The following is an 11,188-nucleotide window of genomic DNA, read 5'->3' as shown; positions in this document are numbered from 1 at the left end:
AGGCTCGTGCAGCAGTAAACGCTCCTCGCTGCTTTTGCTGGTGATGCGGCCGTCAAGAGACACGTATCCATTGTCCGTCTCTGTAGACTTATCGAGGGACAGCTTGGACTTCTTAGACCTGATGGGACAGCGAGGAAAAGAGCAGGTTCTACTAAAGGCTGTGTGTTTGATCAAGCGATGTGTGGAAGCGCAGCTCTAGTCCTCCACAGAAAACGCTGATGGGAGCTTGTGAATCAGTAGAGAGTGAACCGTTTCTGGAGACAGTAAGCACTGTGCTTCTGGGGAATAATGATGAGAAGCGCAAACATGGAGCAGATGGAATAAAATGGCTACAAAATCCCTTTGTCTAGTGAGAAACACAATGACCAAACCTCAGCGACAGACGCAGAACTGCACTGCAGCGTGATGACGTGGCTTTAGAAGAGATGTTGTAGCCATTCAGATCTAAAGAGGAAATGAGAGAAAGAGAGAAATACACACCCCGCTTTAAAGAAACCATGCCAGAGATCTCTGAAGAAAGTGACGAGGCCGTGTGAGCCGGCGGACAGCGAGCCCTGCGGCGATCCCTCTTGCGTGTTATCAGTAGTGCTAGAGCCGTCGCCTTCTCTATGAATGTCCAAATGAGCTGCTTTCCTCAACTTCCTTTAGCCAGAGACAGCAAAGTGCAGAATACTTAGAAAGATTGAACTTTGGCTTCAGAGCGCTTGATTCCCAAAGTCAAGAGAAGAGAAAGGCCTGACGGAGACACAGACTAAACTGAGATGATTCAAACTAACTTTGAATGATTCATTTGCATTGAAGTTTGTTATTCAAAACATTTAGGATTTGACAGGATCATAAAGTATAAAGTATAAAGAACCATCAGTCAAGAAGCAGAATCATCTCAGCAGTCCGACTCATCTCCTGATCTAGTGTTTAAGAGTTTCGTTGATGTCTGAAACCATACAGAAGCATCAAAGACAAGCAGAGGAGAGTCTGACCTGCGTCGTCTCCCGCCGCTGCTGGCTTTAGGAGTGTGTGTGGAGACGATCTGGCAGTGAACAGTTCCTAACATCAGCATCAGAGCGATGGCACCAAACACTTCGGTGACGGGGACATCGTGAGGACTGGAGACGCTGAAGAACAACGCCGCCGCCAGCACTGCAACACAACACACACACCGATCAACTCACGAGAGACCGGGACAAGAAACACTGTGTTAAGATGCAAATAATCCAGAGCATGCGATGACGAACATGGTTTAATTTAAGGAGATTTGTTTTTTTTTGTTTGGTACATGAATTTGGATTATTACACACACCCTGTTCTCTTTGATAACCCATAAAAACATAAGCACATGAACTCCACCAAGATCTATTTACAAACATGTCAGACAAGAAAAACAGCTCCAGTGAATCAATGAGCAACATTAAGACAATCAGAAAGATTTCACTGAGTCGAACTGATGGAGGAACTCGCGGCTGACAGTGTGGAAACACAAGAATCATCAGCGCATCGCCAGCGTGATTAACCTGACACACAGCCAGGACAGACATCACCTTTCTGTTGTTCTCTGGTCTATAAACAGAGACATTGCTGGTTGACATGAAGTCCATTCACTATACCCTTCACTTAAATGACTGCTGAAGAAATTCACAGGACATCAAGTGATTGTGTGTGAAGAGACGCTCACTCACCCTGCAGCAGGTAGAGAGACAGCAGCAGGTAGAAGACGGCCCTCGACGTCACCTGAATCCACCAGCGGAAGAAAAAGGGGAAGAAAACCACTCTGACGATGCCCTTCCGGGTCAGAGAGGTCCACGGGCTCTCCGGCTTCGCTTTAGCAAACGCAGAACCTGAAGAATAAAACATAATACGAGTTTACGAGCTGTGACTCATGATGACACGAATGACCTGCATAACAGACCTGAACGTGATGTGAACACAACCAAACACATCAACTACAGACAACATCATGTGTTTCTGACCTCTAACCAGATCCACGTCAATCAGGTCCGGCTTTACATGACCAGTCTTCTTCGGTTTGTTCCTCAGACCCTGCAGACAGAGACAGACAGACACTCATCAGAACGACAGACGCTCATCAGACAGACAGACACTCATCAGACAGACAGACGCTCATCAGACGCTCATCAGACAGACAGACGCTCATCAGACAGACAGACAGACAGACAGACACTCATCAGACAGACAGACGCTCATCAGACAAACGCTCATCAGACAGACAGACAGACACTCATCAGACAGACAGACACTCATCAGACGGACAGACAGACAGACACTCATCAGACAGACAGACGCTTATCAGACAAATGCTCATCAGACAGACAGACAAACAGACACTCATCAGACAGACAGACGCTCATCAGACAGACAGACTCATCAGACAGACAGACAGACGCTCATCAGACAGACAGATGCTCATCAGACAGACAGACACTCATCAGACAGACAGACAGACAGACAGACACACACTCATCAGACAGACAGACAGATGCTCATCAGACAGACAGACACTCATCAGACAGACAGACAGACAGACACACACTCATCAGACAGACAGACAGATGCTCATCAGACAGACAGACACTCATCAGACAGACAGACAGACAGACACACACTCATCAGACAGACAGACAGATGCTCATCAGACAGACACTCATCAGAACGACAGACGCTCATCAGACAGACGCTCATCAGACAAACACTCATCAGACAGACAGACGCTCATCAGACAGACAGACAGACACTCATCAGACAGACAGACGCTCATCAGACAGACAGACAGACGCTCATCAGACAGACAGACAGACGCTCATCAGACAGACAGACAGACACTCATCAGACAGACGCTCATCAGACAGACAGACACTCATCAGACAGACAGACAGAGACACACACACACACACATCAGACAGACAGATAGACGCTCATCAGACAGACATACAGACACTCATCAGACAGACAGACAGACAGACGCTCATCAGACAGACAGACAGACAGACAGACACTCATCAGACAGACAGACAGACACTCATCAGACAGACAGAAGCTCATCAGACAGACAGACAGACGCTCATCAGACAGACAGACAGACGCTCATCAGACAGACAGACAGACACTCATCAGACAGACGCTCATCAGACAGACAGACACTCATCAGACAGACAGACAGACAGACACACACACACACACATCAGACAGACAGATAGACACTCATCAGACAGACATACAGACACTCATCAGACAGACAGACAGACAGACGCTCATCAGACAGACAGACAGACAGACAGACAGACACTCATCAGACAGACAGACAGACAGACACTCATCAGACAGACAGAAGCTCATCAGACAGACAGACTCATCAGACAGACAGACAGACAGACAGACACTCATCAGACAGACAGACAGACAGACACTCATCAGACAGACAGACACTCATCAGACAGACAGAGACAGACAGGATGACTAACAGTGCCTTCTGTCACAGCAGATTATTCTCACTGATGGAGGAAACCATGCATGTCAGCACACACACTTCTCAACAAACCAGTTTTATTTAAAAACAAAAGATTAATAAAATAAGTAAGTTCATGACCAGAGTGCAATAAAACACTGACTTTAAGCAGGATCTGAAGCAGCTCTTTCAGGCACTCATTTAATGACAGATTATTAGGGATTTACAACTTTAATTAATATATATATATATAATATATATATACTTCTTTCGGCTGATCTGGACAGAGGGAGGTTTGACTCACACTTTCTGCTGGCTTTATTTTGGACTGTCTAACCCTCGTGTTACACAAGACATTCAGCGCAACACAAACAAACAAACTGAATGCAAATTCACTCTCAAGCTGCTGCGATATATTCCAGCCAATGAGATCTGCTTCTGACTACAACATATTAAATTCAAGTAAGTCACACAAATACAGGCATCCAGTTGTGTTACACATGAAGACCAGACTGAACAACCCACACGCAGCGCCACCTACAGGCTGAGAGCAGCACTGCATCGTCTCCGCGATACTCACGCGTCTGATAAACTGCTTCGAGTGAAGGGAGATAAAGACACGTTTAAAAGAGGAATGAATGAACCACACAAACACACACACACACACTCTCTCTCTCTCTCTCTCTCTCTCTCTCTCTCACACACACACAAACACACTCTCTCTCTCTCTCTTTCTCTCTCTCTCTCACACACACACACACACACACACACACACAGCTGCAAAGGCAGAATGAACAGGTGAAAGGAAGGGTTCAAATCAAGAGGCACTCATTACCTTGATCTCTCGCTGTTCCACTGATTTCTCCCATATCTGCTGGTCGTACGCACCAATCTGACAGACGAGACAGACAGGTTACACATCTGATTGATCAGGCTGGTTTTTGGCATTTGTTAATTGATCAGCTTGGGCTGATTGTGCTGCACATTAAGCTGATTAATAGACAGACCATTCCACCGGCCTAACCCTAGAAGAGAACTACCTGCTAACTTCCCAAGAAAACACTAAGACTTAAGTTCTTATACTTCATTCTTTATCTAGCCTTATATATTTCTTGGGTTAAATATGATGCTGCTTTTGGAGTTTTTTTGGAACTATATTGTTGGCAGTCTAGGCTACAGCCAGGCACGGGTCACAAAGCTGAACCTCATCATTTTCTGGTTTGGAGCATCGTGCAGGATGGAGTTTCTGGAGATCCCTGGAGGCAAGCTCTGATTGGTCTGATTGTTGCTGGGTGATAAGTACCGCGACGCGCTGTCATGTGAACACTGGAGGTGAAGACAGCAACGCTGAGCTGAAGTCACACGGTGGAAAACACTCAATAATTCACGAGTTCAGTCTCATTAAACATACAGCGAGCGCGACCTGTGAGAGAGAGAGTGAGTGTGTGTGTGTGTGTGTGTGTGTGTGTGTGCGAGTGTGTTTGTGTAAATGTGTGTGAGTGTGTTTGAGTGTGTGAGATGAAGGCTGATTCTACAGTGTTTCTATGCGGTTACATAATATCCACCTGAGCAGACAGACAGATGAGTCTCACACAGATTTTCTCGTTCTTCATGCTGAATGAAAGCTTAGAGGAAATGACATCACAGTAGCTGCTGCCATGGCAACACAACAGCCAGCAGGCTCTGGTCTGATGCTGACAGAACCGCATCTAAATGAAGATCAGATGTTTGTGAGCTGACAGCTGTGCGAGAGTTAGTCGTCTGTCGTGTGTAATCCACACGCAGACGTGATGAGCATTCGTGGTTTTGTTTTTCATGTTGTTGAGTGTTTCTCTGAGTGACCATCCTCTGTTTTGTTGTGACATTCAGCAGTGAAACAGTCACAGGACTCGTCCAGAACTGAACTAAACTGGACAGATTCATGACTAACTCTAACAAACCCTTCAGCTTCAGAGGCATCAGATCATCATCATCATCAGGATCAATAAATCAGATCAATAAGATCAGTGCTCAACACACAGACATCAGACAGAAGCTCAAACACATGAACTCACAGTGAGAGGAAACATCTCAGAGAGAGGAACATGGACTGATCGCTCACCTTCTTCTGGTACCAGAGCACAGCATCACGCACCTTCGACGCCATTTACATGTCAGGAGCCGCACGCTGGAGCATCTTAATCTGTGAGAGAGAGACAGGAGGAGATCAGCGTTCTGACGCACTGAAGCTCTTCTTACCTGCAGCACAGGTGTGTCACACACACACACACTCGTACACACACACACACACACACACACACACTCGTACACACACACACACACACACACACACACAGTGTCTTCTGATTGTCATTCAGTTGGTGAATGTTTCTCTTCACTATCTTCTTGAACATCAAGTTCTATAATGGGACTGAAAGTGTCTGTCTTCATCAGGCTTGTGTGTGTGTGTGTGTGTGTGTGTGTGTCAGAGCTCTAACCACCCAGTTTCACACCAGAAATTCACAGATAAAACTAATCTGGTGTGACATTGGCTGTCTCTCTCTGTGTGTGTGTGTGTGTCTGTGTGTGTGTGTGTGTGTGTGTGTGTGTGTGTGTGTGTGTGTGTGTGTGTGTGTGTGTGTGTGTGTGTGTGTGTGTACTTGTTTAGATAGATTTGTGAGGGTCTAATTGGATGGGTTTCTCTGAGGGTTTGTTTAGGAGTCGGTCCGGAAATAACAGAAGAAAATATCATTAACCTGATAGAAAAACAATGGAAGTCTATGAGAAGAACTCGAATGCGAGTGTGTGTGTTTGAGAATGTGTGTTTGCACTGGTTTGGTTGGTTCATAAGGACACAAATGTGTATAATGACATGAGTATGACACAGGTATTACTACGGAGTGAAAACCGTATCTAATCCTCCCATAGATGCACCTCGAGATCCACACGGTGCACCATTCGTGCTTCTGTATTAGCAGATTCTTCTGAGACTAGTTCTGTGGCCTTTACTCACTAATGTACAAGCCAATCTGTACACTTTACTCTGGTCATGAAGCAGGCGCTCAGACGTGTGTAGGATGGCGATCTGAATGGTGATCCACTTCAAGGACCCGGACTCTTTTTTTTTTTTTTTTTGGAAACTGAAGATGTAAGTCTAAATATTGGTTGCAGTAATCCTGAGGGAAAAAGACAGGAGTCAGGGTCCATTCAGATCGCCATCCTACACACGTCTGAGCGCCTGCTTCATGTCAATGTCAACGTCACCTTTATTTATATAGCGCTTTAAACAAAATACATTGCGTCAAAGCAACTGAACAACATTCATTAGGAAAACAGTGTCAATAATGCAAAAATGATAGTTAAAGGCAGTTCATCATTGGATTCAGTGATGTCATCTCTGTTCAGTTAAATAGTGTCTGTCCATTTATTTGCAATCAAGTCAACGATATCGCTGTAGATGAAGTGACCCCAACTAAGCAAGCCAGAGGCGACAGCGGCAAGGAACCGAAACTCCATCGGTGACAGAATGGAGAAAAAAACCTTGGGAGAAACCAGGCTCAGTTGGGGGGCCAGTTCTCCTCTGACCAGACGAAACCAGTAGTTCAATTCCAGGCTGCAGCAAAGTCAGATTGTGCAGAAGATTGCGATCAAATAGCACACCTAGGTTCCTAACTGATGACGAAGAATTGACAGAGCAACCATCAAGTCTTAGACAGTGTTCCAGGTTATTACAAGCAGAGTTTTTAGGTCCTATAATTAACACCTCTGTTTTTTCAGAATTTAGCAGTAAGAAATTACTCGTCATCCAGTTTTTTATATCAACTATGCAATCCATTAGTTTTTCAAATTGGTGTGTTTCACCGGGCTGCGAAGAAATATAGAGCTGAGTATCATCAGCATAACAGTGAAAGCTAACACCATGTTTCCTGATGATATCTCCCAAGGGTAACATGACCAGAGTAAAGTGTACAGATTGGCTCGTGCGCATTAGTGAGTAAAGGCCACAGAATTACAGTCTCAGAAGAATCTACTAATACAAAAGCACGTATTTATAGACATTCTTAAGGCAGAACACGAATGCAAAGGACTCGCGATTTTGTTTTGCATGAAATATCAGGAACAGATACAGTATTTGAGGATCATTCTGTGAGCAAAGAAACAATTAATGCTCTTGCCTTTGCCTGGATTGCTGAGAGCACACATGTGGATCTCTCCTGTGTATTTGTGGGAGGATTTGATACCGTTTTCACTCCATATATTACAGTTTGAAGGTGGTTTATGAGGACACTTCCTGTGTCCCTGTAATTCAAAAGGCTTAAAGACATACAAAATTGTCTTTTTTTTTTAATGCACAAAGTTTCCTGTGAGGGTTAGGTGTAGGGCCATAGAATATACAGTTTGTACAGTATAAAAACCATTACACCTATGGGATGAACACACTTTACACAAAAACAAACGTGTGTGTGTGTGTGTGTGTGAGAGCGTGTGTGTATAAGAGAGAGAGTGTGAGACAGATTGTGAGTGTGTGTGTGTGTGTGTGTGTGTGTGAGAGAGAAAGATAGAGAGATAGAGAGAGAGAGATTAATAAGCACTTCTAAAAGCGTCTCTCTCTTTCTCTCGTGTTGTAAACACCTCATCATGGAGTGAACGCTGAGCTTTCTGAGAGTTGGTTCAGTCGCTGCATTAAATGTGACACACACACACACACCTGACTGACGTGACGTCACATCACACATAGATGAGCTTTTTACCTGTTCACATCAACAGTTAATTTAGCAGAAAGCAGACAGCAGCAGCAGAAGGGGAACATGAATCAGCCTGAAGGGAGGGTGACACACGCCCTCACTAGTGCACACTCAAGGGTGGACAGACCGGTCCTGCTCTCACTAAACACTTTCATTTACATGAGATTTGTGTCTCCTGCCAACCAACACAAACATCATCAACCGCTTGTACTGAACACTGGATCAGTGCTGATCGATCGACTCGAGGACACACAGATCAGTGTTAGAGTCACTTTAACAGCAGCACAACAAACACTGCTCTAGACGAACCAGCAGGAAACACACACACACACACACACACACAAACACACATCCATCTACCGATGTGTAACCCAACACAGAGCTGTGCATGTTTCATGAAGGAGACGGTCTGTGTGTGTGAGAGTTCTTCACAGGCTAAATAAAGCAGCGTATCTTCCTGTGTGTGTCTGTAAGAGGAAACGGTTGCTTTTATTCTGTCTCTCTTAACCCTCATGCAGAACCCCCCCACCCCCCGACGGATGAGATGAAGAGCACTGTGAGGAAGAGAAGCACTGATCTCTGGACAGACGTGAAGCTATTCGTGGAACAAACATCTAAAAATATCCTGCAGAAGCAGCAGCACTCCTGACACTTACAGCTGCAGAATCACACACACACACACACACACTCCTGACCCAGACACACACACACACACACACACACACACACTCCTGACCCAGACACACACACACACACACACACACACACACACACTCCTGACCCAGACACACACACACACACACTCCTGACCTAGACACACACACACACACACACACTCCTGACCCAGACACACACACACACACACACACACACACACACACTCCTGACCCAGACACACACACACACACACACACACTCCTGACCCAGACACACACACACACACTCCTGACCCAGACACACACACACACACTCCTGACCCAGACACACACACACACACACACTCCTGACCCAGACACACACACACTCCTGACCCAGACACACACACACACACACACACACTCCTGACCCAGACACACACACACACACACTCCTGACCCAGACACACACACACTCACTCCTGACCCAGACACACACACACACACACACACACACACACTCACACTCACTCCTGACCCAGACACACACATACAACACACACACTCCTGACCCAGACACACACACACACACACACACACACACACACACACACTCCTGACCCAGACACACACACACACACACTCCTGACCTAGACACACACACACACACACACTCCTGACCCAGACACACACATACAACACACACACTCCTGACCCAGACACACACACACACACACACACACTCCTGACCCAGACACACACACACACACACACACTCCTGACCCAGACACACACACACACACTCCTGACCCAGACACACACACACACACTCCTGACCCAGACACACACACACACACACACACACACACACTCCTGACCCAGACACACACACACTCCTGACCCAGACACACACACACACACACACACACACACTCCTGACCCAGACACACACACACACACACACTCCTGACCTAGACACACACACACACACACACACACACACTCCTGACCCAGACACACACATACAACACACACACTCCTGACCCAGACACACACACACACACACTCCTGACCCAGACACACACACACACACACACACACTCCTGACCCAGACACACACACACACACTCCTGACCCAGACACACACACACACACACACACACTCCTGACCCAGACACACACACACTCCTGACCCAGACACACACACACACACACACACTCCTGACCCAGACACACACACACTCCTGACCTAGACACACACACACACACACACACACACACTCCTGACCCAGACACACACACACACACACACACTCCTGACCCAGACACACACACACACACACACACACACACACACACACACACTCACTCCTGACCCAGACACACACACACACACACACTCACTCCTGACCCAGACACACACACACACTCACTCCTGACCCAGACACACACACACACACTCACTCCTGACCCAGACACACACATACAACACACACACTCCTGACCCAGACACACACACACACACACACACACTCCTGACCCAGACACACACACACACACACACACTCCTGACCCAGACACACACACACTCACTCCTGACCCAGACACACACACACACACACACTCACACTCACTCCTGACCCAGACACACACACACACACACACACACACACACACACTCCTGACCCAGACACACACACACACACTCACACACACACACACACTCCTGACCCAGACACACACACACACACACACACACACACACACACACACTCCTGACCCAGACACACACACACACACACACACACACACACACTCCTGACCCAGACACACACACACTCACTCCTGACCCAGACACACACACACACACTCACACTCACTCCTGACCCAGACACACACACACACACACACACACACACACACACTCCTGACCCAGACACACACACACACACACTCACACACACACACACACACACTCCTGACCCAGACACACACACACACACACACACACTCCTGACCCAGACACACACACACACACACACACTCACTCCTGACCCAGACACACACACACACACACACTCACTCCTGACCCAGACACACACACACACACTCACACTCACTCCTGACCCAGACACACACATACAACACACACACTCCTGACCCAGACACACACACACACACACACACACACACACTCCTGACCCAGACACACACTCCTGACCTAGACACACACACACACACACACACACACACTCACTCCTGACCCAGACACACACATACAACACACACACTCCTGACCCAGACACACACACACACACACACACACACACACACACACACACACACACACTCCTGACCCAGACACACAC

General features: G+C 46.8%; 1 protein-coding gene across 5 annotated transcripts in view; it reads right to left on the bottom strand.

The window, feature by feature from the left end:
* LOC132139441 (protein PHTF2-like) overlaps positions 1–11,188 on the bottom strand; it is a 30,634-nt gene that overhangs the window by 17,497 nt on the left and 1,949 nt on the right. For 2 of the 5 annotated variants that reach the window (XM_059547795.1, XM_059547797.1), the window contains exons 2-9: positions 5,562–5,642; positions 4,296–4,352; positions 4,041–4,052; positions 1,968–2,037; positions 1,677–1,835; positions 981–1,140; positions 481–642; positions 1–118 (exon numbers count right to left, since the gene is read on the bottom strand). The exon at positions 1–118 is cut by the window's left edge and continues 81 nt beyond it. In XM_059547795.1, coding sequence (XP_059403778.1) covers positions 1–118; positions 481–642; positions 981–1,140; positions 1,677–1,835; positions 1,968–2,037; positions 4,041–4,052; positions 4,296–4,352; positions 5,562–5,606 — 783 coding nt within the window. In that variant the 5' untranslated portion in view covers positions 5,607–5,642. The remainder of the gene's footprint in view (positions 119–480; positions 643–980; positions 1,141–1,676; positions 1,836–1,967; positions 2,038–4,040; positions 4,053–4,295; positions 4,353–5,561; positions 5,643–11,188) is intronic. The other 3 variants (XM_059547796.1, XM_059547799.1, XM_059547798.1) reach the window with 2 other exon arrangements.

This window comes from Carassius carassius, unplaced genomic scaffold (assembly GCF_963082965.1).
Source record: "Carassius carassius unplaced genomic scaffold, fCarCar2.1 SCAFFOLD_77, whole genome shotgun sequence".
Lineage (NCBI taxonomy): Eukaryota > Metazoa > Chordata > Actinopteri > Cypriniformes > Cyprinidae > Carassius > Carassius carassius.
Note: the sequence above shows the minus strand (reverse complement) of the source record. Positions and strands in the feature narration are given on the sequence as shown.